Raw genomic sequence first — 23,544 nt, forward strand, 5'->3', positions numbered from 1 at the left:
CAGTAAGAAAAGGCTTCAAAGTAAGGTCATGGATTCAGCTCTTAACTAAGCAAGAAAATTCTTTCCATATAAATTATGACCTAATAAAAAACACTTTAAAGTCCTTTATTTCAATATCTTATCATCGTTTTTCCGAAACATTAAAGAACGTTTGTTTAATGACCCTCAAATCCGTCAGCTGATGCAGGAAGACGAAGAATTTTGTGCAAAAATTAAATTTATTGTTAAAGGTTGTTCTGAATCAATAGTATAAATAATTATGTACAAATTATCAAGAATTTACAACTTTTAAGTAGATGCTAATATGCTCTTAAAAATAATGTATTTCTTGTAGTCTTTTCTAGGTTACTTTATTATTATTTAATTGTTATTATATACTTCAAAACCTATTCTTGAATTAAATAATTGAAAATAATATAAAATTATTTAAATCTAGATAATTAATCCCAAATAAATTCACTAATAATCAAAATTAATAAAAATATTTGGCAATAAATTATAATTTTAATAATTGTAAAAAATGATTAATATTTAACTATTATTAAATATTTGAAAACTTATTTTTGAATTAATTAATAAATAATACCCTAAAATTATTCAACTCTAATTAATTAAACGAAACTAAATAGATAATAGATATAAAAATTAATGAAACTATGTATGATAATAAATTCGATATATGTTATTTATCAAAATTTTTTATTATTTAGTTGCATTAAATATTTTAAAGCTTTTTTAATTAAATAATATACAATAAAAAAAATAATTATTTATATTATATTAATTTTTGGGAAAACTAAAATAAACTATATTCAATCATTCAAATTTCAAATTCAAAATTAATAAAAATAGTATATATTTGAAAATAAATTACAATTTGAATAGTTTTATTCATTATTATGTATATTCAAACATATTTATCAAATTTATTATTATTTAATTGTTATAAAATATTTAAAAGCTCATTTTTGAATTAAATAAAAGTCACTAATATAAAATCACTTCGATTTTAAGAACTTAAAGTAAACTGAATTCATTAATGATCAAAATTCATAAATATTTGAAAATAAATTATAATTTGAATATATACCAAAATATTTATTATTTAACTACATTAAACTATTCTAAACATATTTTTGTGTCAAATATGTATTAAGAATATATTTAGACAACTTTATTTAATTTTAGAGAATTAAATTAAACTAAATTCATCAATATACAGAAATATGAAACAAACATTTAAAATGAAATTATAATTTTAATATTTAGCAAGATGTATTATTTATATAAATGTATTAAAATTAAAGAAAAATTATACTAAATAATAGAAAATAAAATAAAATTATATATTATATTACATACATTATTATTTTTATATTTACAAAAATTTATCATTATTTAATTGTTATAAAATACTTAAAAACTAAAAAAACTTCAAAACTACTATACTAAAAGTTTCAGTATGTTTCTAAAAGTACATTTTCTTCACACTCATTTAGATTTCTTTCTTCTTAATTTAGAAGTATTATTATTTTAAGTATTTTTTATAACAAACAACAATAGCAAATTATTATTATTTTAACGCTTCACGTTTTGGCTAAAATATATATAATATGACATTTTAAAAAGTTGCTATAATTGTTCAGAAAAATATTTTTTTCTCCTTCTAATTCTTTATACTTTCAAGTTTGAAAATTTGAGAACAAAAAGAAAAAAATATATTTTTTCACTCAATATCTATCAATATAAAATGATTATCCATATTTCCTTTATAATTTAAAAAAGAAAAAATACGGTTTTTAGAAGACATTTTAATGTTATAAAAAACTTCTTTATTTTATGATATGATATGAATAAAACATCCCCCACATTCTAGAGCGACACAATCTGGAACCTGCAAATAACCTTCAAGAATTAGCTTTACAGAGAATGGAACAATATAGCCCAAGATTTGATCCGATGGTTGATACAATCAGTCCTTCAACGTCGAACATACTCTCCACTAAATTTGAACATTAGCATTTTTGTAACGCCCTTCTCTACTATGATTAAATAATGTAAAATTTATTATTAAATTATTTTTATGCGGGTGTGGAAATTTCATTTCGATATATTTATTAAATAAAAAGTTATAAACACTTTTTGAAGTGATACATGTTTCATTGTAACTAGTTTATAATATATAATTTACATAAATATTACTTTTTTGTGGAAATGTAAAAGTGGGAGCAAACTATTTACCCCAGAAAATTTGTGATTCCTAAAATGAGTATGAAATGTCTCAAAATCTAACGGTTAAAAGCTAATATTTTATATATAGAGCATATTTTCTTGTCGTCAACAAAAATCTATTGGTCGTTTAATTTTAATAATACGAAACGACGACAGCAAAAACCAAATTGACCGCAAATTTGATTGGATGGAAATTGCAACGTATGGAAATATACGTAGTTACCGAAGGTGTCTGAAACAGTAATAAAGCGAGGTACAAAAGGAGATGAGAAAATTCCGTTCTCTACGAATAAATAGTTATTATTTAGATCAGGACGAAGCGATCTTGTGGGACTAAAAATCCCGTGTCGAAACTCCCGGGTGCGAAATATAAAAATGCAGGTCCCTCATCTCGTTATGAATCTCTATCGCAAAAAGGACCAAGAATAAACACTTAGTTACTTTTAAAGATCCTCAACATTAAACATAAAAATATAATATAATATGAAATATTTAAATGTTTCCGTTTTGGGCTGTTAATAAAAAGGCGTGACTCCGAAATAATAACTTTACGGTCGGCTTTAGCCCTTAGAAAGGGACCGAGGCGGCGGGGGCGGCGAGACTGCACTGGATACGGAGGGCTTTAAACATCCACAGGTCCGTACTTGCAAAAAGTAATTTAGTATTCTGTTTGCGTGCGGGATTTGAAAGAGTTTATTCGGGAATTATAACTTTTTTCGGTTGACAAAATGCAATTCGCATTGTGAGCCGGCATAATGCCGCCGTCGCCGACTTTATTGTTTTCGGTTTTCAAATTAGGTTTTTTCGCGTACGGGAATTATTGACCCGCAACATATTTAAGGATCGCCGTTTTAATTAGTCCGTGGTACGTGCACGATGCTAAATTAAACAAGACCAGATTTAAGCAAACACTCGGAATTGAATGAAAGCAACCGGTAAATTAAATACAAGTTTACGTGTAACAACAAGATAAAATAAAGTGCATGTTTGCAATTATTATAATTATTAGACGGTAAGTAATTTTGTTTGCCCACTGAAATGGTGTTAAAGGTTCGGATGTGAGGGCGAAAGATTTATGTGTGTCGTAAGCAATTTAATGGTTAAATTAAGTTTCTTGTTGGTCACTTCATTTACATATTTACTAGTTGGGGTCAATTTAAATAGAGGTTAACACATATTTTATAAAAGAGGATCGAATTGTAAACTAACATTGAACTATCTATATAAATAAAAGTGGTAAATATTCTTTTTAAATTAAATATAAATAATTTTTTAATCGTTACAAAGTTGCAAAATATACATAATCTCAATTAACTTTAAAATTATATTGTATAAAGTGATGAGATGAAAAATGTGTGTAAAAATTAAATGGGAATTATACAAGATGTTGGTTACCATTTAAGGCTGTTATTTATGGGTAATAATAATATAAATTTTGGTCTAAAAAAACTGAAAGGATTTATGACAGTAGTTCTGCATTTCAGCGATTATTATTTAATTGTTATATATTTCAAAACTAAATTATTGAATTAAATAATTGAAAATAAAAATTATTTAAATTTAGATCCAAATTAAATTCACTAATAATCAAAATTAATAAAAATATTTGGCAATAAATTATAATTTTAAAAATAATTGTTATTAAACATTTAAAAACCTATTTTTGAATTAAATAAGAATTAATACCCTAAAATTATTCAACCTAATTAATTAAACGAAACTAAATCGATTAATAATATAAAAATTAATGAAACTATATATGATAATAAATATGATATATGTTATTTATTGAAAGCTTTTTTAATTGAATATACAATAAAATAAAATAATTATTTTTATTATATTAATTTTTGGGAAAACTAAAATAATAATAAAATTAATAAAAATATGTATATATTTGAAAATAAATTACAATTTGCATAGTTTTATTCATTATTATGTATATTCAAACATATTTATCAAATTTATTATTATTTAATTGTTATAAAATATTTAAAAGCTTATTTTGAGTTAAATAATAGTACACGAATATAAAAACACTTCAATTTTAAAAACTTAAAGTAAACTGAATTCATTAATAATCAAAATTAATAAAAATTTGTATTAAATATTTGAAAATAAATTATAATTTGAATATTCACCAAAATATTTATTATTTAACTACATTAAACATTTCGAAACATATTTTTGTGACAAATATATATTAAGAATATATTAAGAGTAAATTCAACAATATACAAAAAACAAACATTTAAAATGAAATTATAATTTTAATATTTAGCAAGATTTATTATTTATATAAATGTATTAAATATTAAAGAAAAATTATACCAAATAATAGAAAATAATATAAAATTAAATTAAAATTATAAGAAATACATATTAAATGTTTATATTATTATATATTTTTATATTCACAAAAATTTATCATTATTTAATTGTTATAAAATAGTTAAAATCTTATTTTTGAGTTAAATAATATTTGATAATACAAAATTATTTAATCAAAAAAAAATACACTAAATTCATTAATTATCAAATGTAATAAAAATTGTATTAAACATTTGAAAATAAAATATAATTTTAATTTATCATATATATATATATATATATATATATATATATATATATATAGAATATAAAATAATTTTTTTTATTTTAAAATATTAAACTGAAATTATTAAAAATTTTTATTAAATGTTTGAAAATAAATTACAATTTTTATATTCTCAAAAATTCATCATTATTTAATTGTTATAAAATAGTTAAAACCTTATTTTTGTGTTAAATAATGGTTAATAATACAAAATTATTTAATTAAAAAATACACTAAATTCATTAATTATCAAAGTTAATAAAAATTGTATTAAATATTTGAAAATAAAATATAATTTTAATATTAATATTTATCAATATTTATATAAAAGTATCAAATATTTAAAACAAGAAAATATTATTAATTAATTTAACATTTTTGAGTTAAATTGTTTATATAATTATATAAAATTATTTATTTAAAAAAACAAATTTTATTATTTAATTTTTATTAAATTGTAAAACTAAAGTAAACCATTTAATAATCAAAATTAATAAAAATATGTATTAAATATTTGAAAATAAATTTTAAATTTAATATTTACCAAATGTTATTATTATTTAATTAAATTAAGTCTATGAAAAAATCTTTTTATATAAAAATGTATAATAAACTAAATTTATTTTTTTAATTTTAGAGAAATAAGCGTAACTAAATTCATTAAAAATAAATATTAATAATAATACGTATTAAATATTTGAAAATATTTTATACTAAATAATACATAAAAATATAAAATTATTTACTTTTAAAAAATAAATTAAAATGATTAAAAATTGATATTCAATATTTGAAAATAAATATAATATATATATTTATCAAATTTTATTATTATCTAAATTCATTAGATGTATGAAAATATTTATTTGTGCTAAATAATAGATGTTAATAAAAAATATTCAAATTATTAAATTAAACTAAACTGCCCAAAATTATTAATTGTACTAAATATTTGAAAATAAATAATTAAATAATTATAATATTGTCAATACTATTTATTATTATTCAAAACTGTAACTACAAATATATTCAGTATTTTAAAATATTTAATTGCATTAGTTGTTCATAAAAAAAGAAAGAAATAAACAAATTTAAAAAGAAATGAAAAAAATTTCAAAAAAAAAAAAAAATAACTTTAAGAATTACGTAAAATAAAAGTTTCTACTTTACTGTATATAACTACTTAGTTAAAATTAATTGAAACATTCATTATAAGACATATTTTTAAATTTAGATTGCCAAACTTATTAAAAAGAACTGACTAATTAATATTAAAACTTTAAAATGATAAATGTTGAACTCAGTTGACTCGACATTGTTTTTAAGACTTTACATTTGAATAACTACAGCACTAGCACACAACAAGACTCGAAAACAACACAGCCCCACAGCCCATTTCGGGCACTAGAGAATAAGTAAACATCAATTTTTCACCGGTCAATTCCTCAGCGGTGTCCGCGGAATGTAAGCCGGGGTCGATTTTTCACCGAGGCACCCATAAAAGCCCGGCAATATTTTCCACTTTGTAATTTAATGAGTACGAGGCGTGTGTGCATTGAAGACGGCTTAAAATTACCCCGGTTATAAAATAGTTTACTGCCGACGGTGCCTAGTTCTTGGGGATGGATATCCGAATTGTCTCCGCACGAAGTTTTGTAGGCCACAGGCGACCGTCGCGAAACTTCCGTGGCATGCCCTTCGTTGTTTACATATTCGGGGCGGATGACAAAGTCGCCGTTGCAGGTGGGACGAGTCGGAAGAGGTGACGACAGAAATAGAACCACTTAAATAAATGATTAGCGTCAATTTGCATTCCTGCTGGAACTTCCTGCCCGGGGAGCATCACAGGAATGTTAAACATACAAGATAAATTAGCCGAAATGCAAAAAGGTAAATGGCTTTCGCCTATTATCTTCATTTTAAATTTACAAAAACGACTCTACGAGGATTAGCCCTTTTATCCACCGCGGAATATTTAATTCAACTATTTAGAAGTTAACTCTTAGGAACTAATTAAAACGGGCCGGCCAATTTAAGTTTGTGGCAGTTCGCATCATAAAAATAACCGTCCGATCAGAATTAAAAATTACTTATTTATTCTTTAATCCCCGACGCTGAAATGCAAACAAAAAAAGTTCAATTTTAACCTAAGCCCCGGGGACGAAACCTGATTACAGCTGAAAATGGCCCACATTTATTTGATACCTCTATTTTCAAAATGATCGTGTGAAATTATACGGTTTTACTTTTTTTAATAAAACTATTGGCTCGCCTATTTTGTTCAGTGTGAAAACGGTGTGTGAAGCTGGATTTTTTTAATTCGTTTGACGCTATTTTTAATTTAGTTTTTAACTTTTTAATTAACGATTGATTTTTGCTTTACCCTGTTCGGAGTTACGTCGCGTTAAAATTAAAAAAAAAACGCCGAATAAATGTTATATTTGTAAATAAATACGTGAAATAATATTTGCAATATTTTTGATAATTAAAATGTTATTTATTACAAATGTTTATTTCATTTATTATTTAGTTAAAATACATAAAATATTTTTAAATTAACGCTAACCCTATGTGAGGTTTTAAAATATTTGCTTTTCGTTTTTATTATGGTATTTTATTTTCCTCTTATTAAATATACAAATACAAATGTGCAGTTAAAAAATAAAACAACGTGTGGATTTAATTAAAAAATGAAAAATTTCCAATTTCATTTTACCTGTTATTTATTATTGTAAATGTATATGACATTGTTGCATATTGTTACCTATAATTCCAATAGTAACTTTATTATGATAATAATAACTTACGACACATATTTTATGTGTCAAATATTAATAAAATATATTTATGCAATGATTCTTTAATTCTGGTATAAAATTTATTCATTTCAATTTATTAAAAAATAATGTAAAAGATCTAAAATTAGAATTTGACATTGATTAAAAGTCTTAAATTTTAACAAATAATTTTCAGGACTCAATCAAAGTACAACTCACTTAATTTGCTGTCTAAAATTTTTATTGGTTTTCAACTTTTTATCAATTTAAGGAAATAGGTGAAATAAATAAATTTACACCAATTTTTATTAACATAAAATTGTATATTACATTGTTCCATTCAGTAATCTATGATATATTATTATCAAATAAAAAAAAATAATTTAAATAGTCATTTTATTTTCCTAATCATATTATGAAATATTATCAAATGGAAAAAAATTAATTTAAATAGTCATTTTATTTACCTAATCATAACTTGAAAAAAGAGAATAAAAATTATGTTGTCAAATAGCAAACAACAAAAAATATATTCCATACCTATATAAAATTTATTTATTTCAGGTTTCAACACAACTGTTAAATTATTAAAAAATAGTTATAAAAAAAATATTGTTTACTCCAAAATTAGATTTTAATACAACTTCAAATTTGTACAAGTAATTATTACATTAAAATCATATTACAAATTATTTAATTTGAAGCCTGAATTTTTTGTTTAATTGCCAACTTTTTAATTTTCAAATTGAAGGAATTAAAAGATATAAATAAATTTAAATGAATTTATTATATATTTTATTTTTATTTATTATTATCAACATAAACTTGTACTTTACATTGTTAATACATTTAATATATTAAGTATTAAGCTATGATATATTTATATTAAATAGAAGTAAACATATTTTAAATGTTGGTAATTAATAATAAAAATACAGTGCTTGCCAGAGAAGTAGTACACAATTTAAAATGAAACATTTTTTAAGGTATTTCATAAAAAGAATTTAACTCAAATTTTGTCCAGTTAGTATAGAAAATATATTTCAATGTAGAAAAATAACAATTAACTTGAAAAATTAAGATCTAAATATTAATGATATGGCTAAAAACTTATAATTCTTTCAAAAAATCCTTTACAATGCTTGTTAATAAATATGAAATAACATACTCAACTGAAATTACAATAAAAAAATGTCCTAACAAAAAATAACTTTTTTTGAGATCCTTTCTTGTCCTCTAGGTAAATAAAAAATGAATTAATTGGGATATACAATATCACTGTGTCTAATACAACATTCAGACGTAGATTTAATGAACTAAACTTGCAAAGATATATTTCAGTAAAAAACCATCAAAAAGAATATTCGAATATGACTAAAAGTTTACACAAAAATGTATTAATTATCCTCCACAATTTTGGCGACGGAAACAAGTTTCATGAAATTTAATTTCAAAAGACCATCATCGATATTTCATTGAATCTTTGCCTCACAGTTTACAGCTGATTATAAGGAACAAATGGTACCCAACAAAATATTAACAATTTTCATTAATGTTGTGTATAAATTATTTAACAAACATATATTTTTCTAAAGTTTGTTATTTCTGTGACCAGCCACATTTTGCATTTATTATTTATTACTATTATTAACATATAATAGGTATTAATCTATCAAATGTAAAAACATAATATTAGCACTAATTTTATTAATCTAATTATTACTGATAAAGACAAAATATGTTTTTAAAATTAGCTAATAAATAAATTTTCTGTAATTGTAGTTGATAAACTAGTATAAAATTAATTTATTTCAATATCTCAAAATAAATATTAACAAACAAATCCAATGAGGTCTGGACTGTTATGTTTGCCCAGAAAAATACTCTCACATTATAAATAAACAAAAGATAATTAAAAAATGAATTTAACCAATAATTTGTTACCCAAAATTGGAGTTAACTCGCCTATTCAGATTTCAGATTTGGACAAATAATTTTCAATAAACACAATAAAAATACAAATCATTTAATTTGCTGTCAGCGATTTTCATTTGGTTTCCAATTTTTTTTGATTATCCAATTTGAGGAATTAAACGACAAAAACATAATTAAACTTCGTTTGTTCGTTTCATAAACAAATATTAATGTTACAAAAACAATTACTGATTGTTGTTGTTTCCAATAAAACCACTGTTCAATAAATAAATAGGAAGACAATATATAAAAATAACGTGGTCGTATTCAATTAAAATAAAAACATAAACAAACTGAAACAATTCTGCGAGATACGAATCAAATAATGAAATCCACGCTTGAGCACAAAACGAGTTTAGTAGGTGCGCTTTGCCCGGAGTGTTGCAGCTTTCACGCCGGCTACGACGGAACAACAAATGACGAGAAGAAAATATCAAATATCTAATCAGTGACACTTACCTTTGCTGAGGAAAAACAAAACGAAGACGAGCAACTTGAAATGTAGCTGAAATATCTTGTGTGGCATGTCTGAACACTGAAAATTCATTTTAATAACTTTTATCTCGGACGGGTTCTTTTGTTAAATGTGCCGTATTACTTAATCTGACATTAGTTGAATTGTAAACACTTTTAATGGGTTCTAAATGGCTTAATAAAATTTTATTTCTCAACGTTCGCAATTTGCAGAGCTTTTAGTCGGTGCTTTATCGTCGTCTTAATGGTCTAGTTATTTCGATCGAACTTTATTTTTTAATTCCGAACTGATAGTAATTAAGTCCCTGTCGTAATTAATAAACGCGTCTTGTAATGTTGATTAATTTTAATGCGCTGAATTTTGTCCCGCAAAAGTCAAAGGGAAAAGTGTTTCGATTCGGTTTAATCTTGAGCCTTAAAAAAGATCCTTTTAAATTTGCTTAGGATCTTTTCATGTAACAAAAGTCAATGTTTTATGAAAGGAGTATTAATTCGCCTCTCTAAATGTGAACAAAGAACACAAAGTTTTTTATAATTAAATGTTCCTTGAAACAATAAACTGTTTGAAATGTAATTAGCATGGAAGCAAAAGTTAATTACACAACATTATTTTATAAAATGGGAACTAATTATTTGATTTTTTTATCAGTAAAGTTGAAGTTTTAATATATTTTCATCAGTATTTATTGAATATTGAATAATACCTATATAAATAAATATATAAAAGTTTTCAAAATTCATAGAATAACATTTGTACCAAAACATTTTGTTTATCATTTTAGTCAATATATAAAAAAAACCATTATGTTGTATTTTTTTTAAAATTTTAATAATTTAAGGTTAAATTTTCAAGGTTTACTATTTTATTATATTTATGACAAAATTTTCGACATGAGTAATAATTTAATGATACTCTTAAAATTCTTTCTAATTTTATTTAATTATGTTTAATATATGCGTATATGTTATATGTGTTTTATGTAATGTATATAAATAAATGTTAATTATGTCACATTTCATTCATTTTCATAAAAATATTATTAAAAGTTATACATTTTACACATTAATAATAGAGAGTCAAATTAAAAGTTATAATATATGAAAAACGTTATCAATTTAAACAAAAAATTATGAAAAATAAATTTATTATATACAAAAAATACAAAATTATTTATTAAATAAATTACATTTTCAAAGTTTGCTATTTTCATATAATTATGGTAAATATATTAAAATTTTGGACATCACCAAAGAGTAATAAATTAGTGATATTCTTCAATGTTCTAATTTAATTTATTTTTATATTTTATACCTGCTTATATTCTATTCTGTGTTTAAGTAGCTTTACTTTATTAAGTGTATATGTGAATGTATAAAAATAAATATTAATTATGTTAGTTCATTTAAAATTTTAAAATTTTCCAACAACTTTAAAATTTTAAAGTTTACACAAAATATATTAAAAAAGTAATAAATGAGTGAAATTTTTAAAACAGTTTTTAATTTAATTTAATTATATTTTATACCCATTTAAGTTTTATATTAAGTTTTCTGTTAAAGAAACTTTACTTTAAGCTTTACTTAATTAATAATGTAAAATTAATTACGCTCTATTTCATTTAAATTTTAACATATTCTAATTTATACAACATATATATATATATATCATATTTTATACTTACTTATATTTAAGTTTGAGCTTAAGTAGGTTTTCTGATTAATTTACATGTATTTCATTGAGAATTTTCACATCCATAAAATACCTTAAAATTTTAAGGAATATAAAAAATATTTTAAAAAATATATGTTAAATATTAATAATAGTGTCAAATTAAAAATTTAATTCAAATGAGTTATTTAAAATTCACTGTTTGTAATTTAAATTTAAAATAAAGTATATGATATTTATTATAAACTTAAATTTAAAATTATGAAAGATAAATTTAATTATTTTTGTATATAAAATACAAAAATTATTTATTAATAAGTTACATTTTAAGATTTATTATTTTCATATATTTATGGTAAATGTATTAAAATTTTGGACATTAACAAAGAGTAATAAATTAATAATATTTTTAAAATATTTCCTAAATTATTATATTATAATATATTTTGTTTTTATTTATATTCAATTATGTGCTTAAGTAGTTTTACTTAACTAAATGTAAATTAAATTATTTGTATATTATAATATTATATATTCTTATTATTATAAAAAAAATTGCAAATTTAAAGTATCTTCTCCCAATTAAATGTATATTAAATGAATAAAAATAAATAACGATGTTATATTTCATTTAAAATTTTAATATTTTTAAACTCTTTTATTATCTTAAATAATTCATTAAATTTTCATAAACAAATAAATATAACTAAATAACATGAATTATTTATTCATTTGATATTATTTAACAAAAAAAACAATTTAAATAATAATTTTAATTAGTTATTTACCAAAAATACTGTGAACCGTGAATGGAAGAATGTTTATTTAAGATAACAAAATTGGAATTTAACACTTTACTGATTAAGGATTTCGATATAGTAATAAATAACAAGTTACAGTGAAGCGTAATAATTTATCGAACAGAGTTGGAGAAAAGTCCATTTTCTTTCTAATTAACTTTAATTTTACTTCTGAAATGTTTCCAAGAATCTAACCCTGTATTTTATAAATAACTTGCCAATAACAACGAAACAGTAATTTAACTTGGAAAAAAGCTTTAATACTCCAGTGAAAATATTTTTTTCTTAATTTAAATACATAATAATAATTATAATTATTTTTTTTTTAATTTTGAAAATGATGAAGATGATCTATTTAAGGTTCAATTTTGAGGAACAACTTACCATTAAAAGACTATTTAATAATAACTAACAGATTTTAAAAAATTAAATATTTAAGAATTTTTTCCACTAAGACTTTTGATTTCTTATAAACTTATTCTTCAGTTACATTCACCATCCCAAAGAACTTCCCAACTAATTACCCCTACGCTGGCAATCAGACCAGCCCCCCCTTAGACAAACATCAAGCGACATAAATCAACAACCAAAACAAAATAACAGAAAAAAAATTCGATTAAGCCATCAGAAGAGGGACTGTTGGATCTTACACGTGATGCGGTCCGTGGGAGGACAACACGGTACGGCACGGGAGAACGGGAGAACGGGAGCGGCGCAATCAGAGGAGCTCGCGACGCGGACAACGGAGCATTACTAAATACAAATTTGGCAGTGCGACGTATTCTCTCCGTCCAGACACCCTCGCATGCTCTCTTTTCGTCGTCCTCTTCCTCCGGATCGGCGAGGCTTCTTCCGGGCTGGACGCGGCGGAATGGTATCGGCGACAATTTACGCTATATTTCATCGGGAATGCAATTTTTCGCTTATTGCATTGTTTATTTTTGATGGGGAATTTTCGGCACGGCACGATAAATAATTCAGCAGGTTTATCGGTTTAAGAACAATAATGCTATTGGGAACATTAAAAGGAATCTTTATTATCAATAATATTCATATTTAATTACACATCAACATTATTTATTTGTTAATATATTATTTTAACTATAAATACTTATTTTATTTGAATTAAATAAACATATATGAATATTAATGTTCCGTAAAATAGTTTACCTTTTCTATAACAAGCAATTTTTATTCTTTATTTATCCAATAATGTGAGAAGTGTTAATTTATATTATATATCAGGGGTAGCCACCTGCGGCTCTTTGAAGGATTATTTGTGCTAAATGTGGTTAATTTTTAATATTTAAATTCAATATACATATTTGGTACTTTATTTATGCTTTCAATAAATATAATTTCTATAAACAAATTTTTTTAATACCTTTTTTGCATACTTATAAATATGTATTTAATTGCGGAAACATTTCAAATTTTGAAAAATGGCTCGGACTATCAAGGAGCTTGGCCACCCCTGTTATATATAGACAGATCCATTAGTTTTCGAGGAAAGTGTGCACGCTTGGGGAACCGATTTAAACGCCGATTTTTTCTTGAAAATGCATCACAAATAAAGAGGATCCTGAAAATTTGAGCCTGATTCAATCAAATCTCAAATCACAGAAGAATTTTTTGAATTTTGAAAAAAGTCAATTCTTTGGTCATTTTCAAAAATTTGTATCTCAGCTTCTGAACAAAATTTATATTAAACAATTATAAATATTATCAGTTCAATTTTGAATCAGTAACAATACATTGTTAATTTTATTGGTTTGACTATAAAATAATAAATTACTACTAATTCAATTTAAATCTACAATATTACAATTAATTTTGTGGTTAAATATATAAAAAATAATATTACAAATTAAAGTTAAATCCGGAAATTATTCATCATATTATTATGGAAAATAAAATATAGATTTAACAATTGTATAATAAATAATTTTATTGTTTATTAGTTACTTTGATTTTTTAACATAAATCTTTTATAATTAATTTCTGTTATATGTTTTGTTTATGAATTTTCATTTTCAATAAAACTATTAAGCATTATTTTCATAATGAATTAAAAAAGACTACAGTTAAAATAATCAAACTAACAATATAAAATACATATTTTATTTTACTTAAATAAATATAATATTAAGATACATGACATATAACATCAAATCAATCAAATTGAAGTTATGTTGATATAAAATGATTTAATGTATTATTTATCGTTTTATAATTCTGAAAACAATTTTCATAAGGTACTTTATATTTATATTATTTTTATGACATCATTCATTAATTTTTTGATTCAATGTGAGGTCGTAAAATAGCAATAATTTCACTGAAAATGGATATTTTGTAAAATTTTCTATATTTTAATAATATAACCAAATTTTGTTTCATTTATTCATATATATGAATTATGTTTTGTCAAACTACTGTTAATAAAATTTATGTTTATTCAATGATATTACAAATAAAAAAACTCTTATTCATAAACATTATTCATAATATTATTACTGAAAATAATAAAAAATAGTTAATAGTTATTCAGTTCTTTAATATTTAATTTAATGTTGACAAATAAAATTAAACTTAAACTAAGATAAATCCATTTAATTTATTTCTTATCGTGTTATAACTCTGATAACAATTTTCACGAGGTAATTTATATTATTATTGTGACATTATTAATTTATTTCTTGATTTGATGCGAGAACATAAAATAATAGTAATATCTAAATTTTCCTTGAAAATTAATATTTGTTTTTATCACTTAAACGGTTTTTATTATTTATTTATTCTATTACGTAAAAAGTGTTTTGGAAATTCTCATTATTTATAAAATTATCGAGTATCATTTTCATATTGTTAATTTTATTATTTTAATTATAAATATATATTATATTTGAATTAAATAAACATATCAAATTAAATTAAAATGAAGTTGTTATAAAATGGTTTTATTTATTGTTTATCGTGCTATAATTTTGAAAACAATTTTGATAATAATTTATATTTATGATATTTATATTATTTTTATGACATTATTGATTTATTCTTTGATTTAATGGGAGAATATAAAATAATAACAATACCTAAAATCTCTGAAAATTAATATTGCATGAAATACTTTCATTTTTATAACATGATCAATTTTTATTGTTTATTTATCCAATTATGTGAAATATGATTTCACAAGATTACTGTTAATGAAATTCATAATTATCAATAACAAAATATCAATAAAAATTTAATAAATTAGTGAAAAGTTTTACAATTAATATTTTTTTAGTTTATTTTATAACATATATTTTTAGATCTGTTTATGGAAAAAGATTGAAAAGAAACAAAAAAATTTGCATCACAAAATAAAACATTAAAAAACATAAAATATAGAATACAGCTCAAAGAAAACTCTTTCTTTTGATGTTAAGTTAATCGACTTCTGTTCAGCCAAATTCAAATTTTGATAGCTTCCACATGTTCCACATACATGTTTCCACCACTTGTTCTTAAGATGAATATATAAATATAAATAAAATAAATATAAATCCTCCTTTATTTGGATTAGATTAAATTAGAAAGAAAAATTATTTTTTCTGAAAATTCAGTGGCGTCCATTTTAAAATTTTTTCTATAACTATATATCAAATAGTAGTTTCTGAGATATGACCAACAACCTACACTATTAGGCCACCTGGTATATTCATAATTATTAATAAAAACCTATTATCCTGGAAGCCATTTTAATTTCTTAGAAAAAATAAAAATTAATAAAGACAGAAAAAAAATATTAGTTATTCTCTTTATTATTTTGAAGAGAATCTAGGCAATTGACAATTAAAATATAATTAATTATTTTTCTTATTTAAATTGAATGAATGAATTTTTTTCACTTCTGTCATATAGTAACTTAACTTTACCTAACCCAACAAAACAATACACAAAGCAACAACAAATATGTCATCTGAACGTAATTTTTCTTCCTCTAAAATTCAGTGATCTCATCTGTTAACCTCATCTCGAGTAGTAATTTCGAGAAGTAGTACTAATGGATGATCATATATCATTTGCTTCATACCCACCATGACATATAAGATATATTTACAATAAATATGACACACATACACACTAGAAGTAATCTCTTACAAAAAGATAAATAATCCCAACTTATTTTTAACTTATATTACTCTGTCTCATACATCGAGATTGATCGTTGACCTACATTGCGGAACGGGTCCTCTCTAAAGTTTTTAAAACAATTGTTTCACGTTATTGTTTATTACGTCGGTATCGGAACACAAATTCCATCTCTCAGCCAAAAATAAGACCGTTTATCTTGACTATCTGACCGACCGCGGCCACGTAAATAAAATGTAAATGGGGCCGGGAATTCATTTAAAAGTCGTTACTTCGACTTTATTTCGGACATGTAAATAACGTAATTCATTTGTATCGTTCAACTTCGACAATATTTTACATAGTCAAAAAATGTAACTGTTCATGTGTTTTACCACAAGTTAATTAATTTAGCCCCTTCTATAGTCTAGTTAATTAACTAATTTTATTATATTTTATCCAACCACCAATGTTAAAAATCAATTTATTTGTTGATTTTTATTTGTAAACTATACTTTTTACACTTATTTTTTTTCACACTGTTACATTCAAACTTAAACATTAAAAGGAAAAAATACATTTTTGACTTACCAATTTATTACTTTCTTCATAGAAAATGTGTAATTTGTAGAAATTCTTATTCTAAGAATATTATAAACATTTTTTTAAATATATTTTTTAATATTAGCTTGGCCAGAATTATATTTTGGAATAAACGACTATTTTATCATTAAAAAAACTGTTTGACCCTATGTATAAATTTTAACGACATTTTGGAACACTCATTCAAAGATTTTAATCGAATTGTACGTTAAAATTGCAAAATTTATTTTAATTGGCAAATTTTTCAACAATAAAAAATTTCAGACACGTACAATAATTTTATTTATGTGCCAAATTTAGTTATATTTTTTGCCAAAAACTTTTATAAATTCTTCTAATAAATTATTATATAAAATGGAATATTTGTCAAACATATTTTAGAGAATGATGAATAACGGTAATACATGCGTAATAAATTAATCAGGATAATGGATAGTCCAGAAACATTCACATCAGCAATATTTTAACTTCTTTTCCGTCAATACACGATACAAATTTATTTAGCTTTTTACTACCGAGGCATTTGATCGTGTCACAAGCCAAAGTTCAACCGTTTTAATATACTGTGGTTGTTCATTTGCGCCTTTATATCCTTATCGTAACTTTACACTTTAAACTTGAAACTGCCAAAATAAAACTTTTTTCATAACACCGTTAACTTTTTAATAGGGCGCAGCCCAAATGAGTAATTGCCGACAGCATCAAAACTCTCTTTGATTATGGTCCTAATAAATGTTTACTGGGCATAAAAATCTGAATTCGAACGCTGATTGACAGACGAACAATTGCATTTTTTCGGTGCAATGCGGAAATTCGTTTCGGTTCGAATTGTTGCACGACGAAACCCAAATAAAAATCTCATCAAGTCGAAATAATTCGCGTGCACACAATAAAATAAATACATATGTATTTAGAAGAAATTGAACGGGTCTGAAACAAAACGAATAGATGCGGAAATAATAATGTGAGTGAACCAAATATAAAAAACTAAAATGGACTGTAACAAAGGAAACAAAAGACCTAAGCACTGTAAATCGAATACGTGGCATGTTTTTAATAGAAATGTAGATGTGTTTGTACATAATCGAGAGAACAGTATAAAATTCGTAAATATAACTAGAAAACTACACAAATATTGGTTATATATGAGACATTTCCCACGACTGAGAGTGATCATCAAAAGTTAAAAGTCTTATAATAATATTTATATATAGAAACAGTATTGATTAGTTTAACACAATAGTGGTACTTATTCTCAGTCGTAAAATATTAGTACTACGAATTCAGAGGGTTAATATCGTAAACGTTTTTACAAGATGTTTATCTTGCTGTCGTTGGGATTAATGCTATGGCCTGCCCAGCTCACAGTCCAGACCTTAATCCAATAGAACATATCTGGGACATTCTTGGGAGACGTTTAAAGGACCATCCTATCTGAATAACAGAGGATATGGAAGGTTTTGGAAGCCAGATTTTGAGTAGGAACAGAAGTTGGAAGACTGCCATTCCTAATAGAGGTGGAAGTGCCCTATTTTAAATTCAAATTTTTATTTTTTACCATCAAATTTTGTTGATTTTAAAATTTTTTTAGAAAAACAATATTTTCTTAAATTTTTAAATAAATATATAAAGAGTGTATACGTTGATTTTTTCATTTTCAGAAAATATTAATAATAATCAATTATAATAATCATTTAATATTGAAGTAGAGAAGTTCTCACAGATCAGAGTAAAATAAAACTCTAATTTAAAGTAAATTATAATATAAATCAAGTTTGAAATAATATGTACCCTTATATTACACACATTAAGGAACTTAGAAAATGTATTGATTAGTTTAAAACCATCGGGATACTTATTCTCCTTCGTGGGTGATAAGCACCCCTACGAATTCTTGTGAGTGAACACCTCTCTAATTCTAATGAATTTTGAGAAGCAGATTGCGTAAGCAAACGCTTCATAAAATTTCTGATTTATAAAATTGAGAATAAAAATAATGTTTCTCACGTCTGAGAATAAGTACCTATTTAAACTAAAGTAAATTTTAATATATCAAAAACCTATTAAAAAATAATTAATTTAGACTGTTTAAGTTAGCATATAAGAGTTTTAAACAAAATTTAATATAAAAAATAATATTTATACCGTGAATGTGTGAATGAATCCATTAGACAAGGGATAACTTCTAGGACACTCGGTATGTCAAAATGAGATCTAGTATAGATGTAATAAATGAAGAGAGGAGAATTTTCGAATATTTTTCACTTGTCAGCCACCGGAAATGGTTCAGTTTTCAAATATTTAAATGGAATACCCTGAATATTTTTACATTTTTGGATTTCTGAGACAATTCTCGATTAGACTGTGACATTAAAAAAAAACTAAATTCACCTACAACACCTCAGAAGGTAATTCTAGACGATTGGTCCAATATTCCGCAAGAAGACATCAATAATTTAATTCTTTAAATAATTCTTTAAACAAACAAATATGCTAAAAACTAGCAACAAATTATGACAATAATTATAACATGTTATTCTCTTTTATTACCAAAAAAATATATAAAAATTAATATTTAATTTAAATCAAAGTTTAAATATATACATTTATGTTTACGAAAAAATATATTCATCCTTTGTATAAACTAAAACATTAATTACAGTGGAATACGTATTGAGAAAGTCAGTCAATGCAATGTGGAAATTTTTTCTATTAGAATATTTACTTCATAAATAAAAATCCCACAAATTGAAATAATTCACATTTATACAAGAAAATAAATCCATAAATATATTAGAAAAACGGTACGGGACTAAAACAAAACAAATTAATGCGTAAATAATATGATTAACCAAAATAAAAATTAAAATGGACCGAACCAAAGGGATCGGAAGCCCTAAAGTATTGAAACTCTAAAAAATGGCGTACTCATAATGGAAATGTCGATGTGTTTGTAAATAAACGAAATTACAAAATAGAATTCGTAAACATAAATGAAAAACAACCAAAACGTGGATGCATTAAACGTACATTTGTAAAATCCGCAATCAGCTCATTTTGGTCCTACCATATTTTATTTTAAATCCGTTCATTGGTTGTTCGCAGCCTCATTCCGATGCTGGTCGGATATCCTGATCTGTTTGAAGTGGGCTCATGGATGAGGTACTCCAAATCCCCGGAGACAAGATAAATCTCTTCGGCTGTCCATTTTCGAGCCACTGCCTCACCTTGACGACTTATTGCTATTTGTCTCGCTTTTTTTTTTCTCTCCAACCGCTCCGACTATATTGCTTTTCACCAGATAAATTAGTTGCTTTCATAAAACCACTGTCCGATCTCGTTTTCGAGGGCGCCGCTCGATGCGGATGAGCTCGTAACGGACTGCGAACCACCATCCACTGGTCGTTTTTACGCCCCGCGATTATTGAAAACCGGAAATAAGTGGTTTACTAAAATTGTATCTTTATAGGATGTTTTATTGGTGTGTGGGGACAAATACGAGGAAATTAAACGTTTCTGAACCTGTCCGCAAACGTCAAATACAGCACAGCTGTTTTAAGACTTATTAATGTCACATGTGAAAAATGATATAAACTAATAAAATTTTTGTAACCGACTCTAATATAATTTAATTAAATTTAAAATTAAATTAGTTTAATTGTCACGTTCTAAAACTTGAAGGAAAACATTTTTTTGTGTTAATAAATGGTTTTACATATATATTCTCAATATCATGAGAAATGTTTTCATGAAGATTGATTTAAAAAATTGAAATACAATCAAGTGAGTGCCCACTCACTCTGCTTCTTAAAATTCATTAGAGTTAGGGAGGTGTTCACTCATCTGAAATATACTGATCTTCCCAGACTGAAAAATCTACCCCGATGATTTTAAATTAATCATTAACATTTTCTATGTTCGTTATTTAATAAATCTTATTTATTGTTATCTGTCATAAGAAATGTCTTCTTTATTCTCAATTTTGTAAAATTGAAATTGTATGCAGATGTTCACCCAACCAACTCCTCAAATTTTCATTAGAGTTGGAGACTTGTTTACTCATTTGAATTCGTAGGAGCGCTGATCTCCCACGATTGAAAATAAGTACCCCGATAGATTTAGACTAATCAATACATTTTCTATGTTCTATGTGTTTCGTTTAAGGGTAAATATTATTTTTTTTTAATTATGTATTAATTTGTGACTAATTAAATTGTGTAACTTAATTATTTTTCAATAGGCTATTTGTTTTTAAACGTGATTTATATTATAATTTACTTTAGATCAGATATTTATTCTCAGACGAAACAAATATATTCTTTTATAGTCTAAAATTCTATCAAGCAAATATTCATCCAATCTATTTGTTTTCATTCATTACAGTTAGAGGGGTGAACCTCAATTCGTAGGATTTCTCATGTCTTCCAAATGATAATAAGCATCCCGATGGTTTTAAACTAAAAATACATTTTCCATTATATTTTTTTAAAGTGTTTAGTTTAAGAATAAGTATTATTTTTATGTATCAATTTGTGACGAATTAAATCGTCTAAGTTAATTAGTTTTCAATAGACTATTTGTTTTTATACACGATTTTTGTGATAGTTTACTTTAGATCAGATATTTATTCTCAGACGAGATAAATATTCTTTTTCTCAATTTTATAGTCTAAAATTCTCTCAAGCAAATACTCGTCCAAATTACTTATTTTTTTTCATAACAGTTACAGAAGTGAACCCGAACTCGCAGGAGTTCACATGTCTTCCAAATGAGAATAAGAATAAGAGAATTAAATTGTGTAACTTAATTATTTTTCAATAGGCTATTTGTTTTTAAACGTGATTTATATTATAATTTACTTTAGATCAGATATTTATTCTCAGACGAAAGAAATATATTCTTTTATAGTCTAAAATTCTATCAAGCAAATATTCATCCAATCTATTTGTTTTCATTCATTACAGTTAGAGGGGTGAACCTCAATTCGTAGGATTTCTCATGTCTTCCAAATGATAATAAGCATCCCGATGGTTTTAAACTAAAAATACATTTTCCATTATATTTTTTTAAAGTGTTTAGTTTAAGAATAAGTATTATTTTTATGTATCAATTTGTGACGAATTAAATCGTCTAAGTTAATTAGTTTTCAATAGACTATTTGTTTTTATACACGATTTTTGTGATAGTTTACTTTAGATCAGATATTTATTCTCAGACGAGATAAATATTCTTTTTCTCAATTTTATAGTCTAAAATTCTCTCAAGCAAATACTCGTCCAAATTACTTATTTTTTTTCATAACAGTTACAGAAGTGAACCCGAACTCGCAGGAGTTCACATGTCTTCCAAATGAGAATAAGAATAAGAGAATTAAATTGTGTAAGTTAATTAGTTTTCAATAGACTATTTGTTTTTAAACTCGATTTATATGATAATTTATTTTAGATCAGATATTTATTCTCAGACGAAAGAAATATATTCTTTTATAGTCTAAAATTCTATCAAGCAAATATTCATCCAATCTATTTGTTTTCATTCATTACAGTTAGAGGGGTGAACCTCAATTCGTAGGATTTCTCATGTCTTCCAAATGATAATAAGCATCCCGATGGTTTTAAACTAAAAATACATTTTCCATTATATTTTTTTAAAGTGTTTAGTTTAAGAATAAGTATTATTTTTATGTATCAATTTGTGACGAATTAAATCGTCTAAGTTAATTAGTTTTCAATAGACTATTTGTTTTTATACTCGATTTTTGTGATAGTTTACTTTAGATCAGATATTTATTCTCAGACGAGATAAATATTCTTTTTCTCAATTTTATAGTCTAAAATTCTCTCAAGCAAATACTCGTCCAAATTACTTATTTTTTTTCATAACAGTTACAGAAGTGAACCCGAACTCGCAGGAGTTCACATGTCTTCCAAATGAGAATAAGAATAAGAGAATTAAATTGTGTAAGTTAATTAGTTTTTAATAGACTATTTGTTTTTAAACTCGATTTATATGATAATTTATTTTAGATCAGATATTTATTCTCAGACGAAAGAAATATATTCTTTTATAGTCTAAAATTCTATCAAGCAAATATTCATTCAATCTATTTGTTTTCATTCATTACAGTTAGAGGGGTGAACCTCAATTCGTAGGATTTCTCATGTCTTCCAAATGATAATAAGCATCCCGATGGTTTTAAACTAAAAATACATTTTCCATTATATTTTTTTTAAAGTGTTTAGTTTAAGTATAAGTATTATTTTTATGTATCAATTTGTGACGAATTAAATCGTCTAAGTT

The 23,544-nt window shown here is 24.0% G+C and overlaps 1 protein-coding gene across 5 annotated transcripts in view; it reads right to left on the reverse strand.

Moving 5' to 3' along the window:
* LOC109596140 (uncharacterized) overlaps nt 1–13,305 on the reverse strand; it is a 50,875-nt gene extending 37,570 nt beyond the window's left edge. The window contains exons 1-2 of one of the 5 annotated variants that reach the window (XM_020011633.2): nt 13,173–13,305; nt 10,039–10,114 (exon numbers count right to left, since the gene is read on the reverse strand). In XM_020011633.2, the coding sequence (XP_019867192.2) occupies nt 10,039–10,105 (67 nt within the window). In that variant the 5' untranslated portion in view covers nt 10,106–10,114; nt 13,173–13,305. Of the gene's footprint in view, nt 1–10,038; nt 10,780–13,172 lie in introns of those variants that run through there. The other 4 variants (XM_020011631.2, XM_049966411.1, XM_020011632.2 and 1 more) reach the window with 4 other exon arrangements.
* Between the last annotated feature and the right edge of the window lie 10,239 nt (nt 13,306–23,544).

The sequence above is a fragment of the Aethina tumida genome, chromosome 4 (assembly GCF_024364675.1).
Source record: "Aethina tumida isolate Nest 87 chromosome 4, icAetTumi1.1, whole genome shotgun sequence".
Taxonomy (NCBI): domain Eukaryota; kingdom Metazoa; phylum Arthropoda; class Insecta; order Coleoptera; family Nitidulidae; genus Aethina; species Aethina tumida.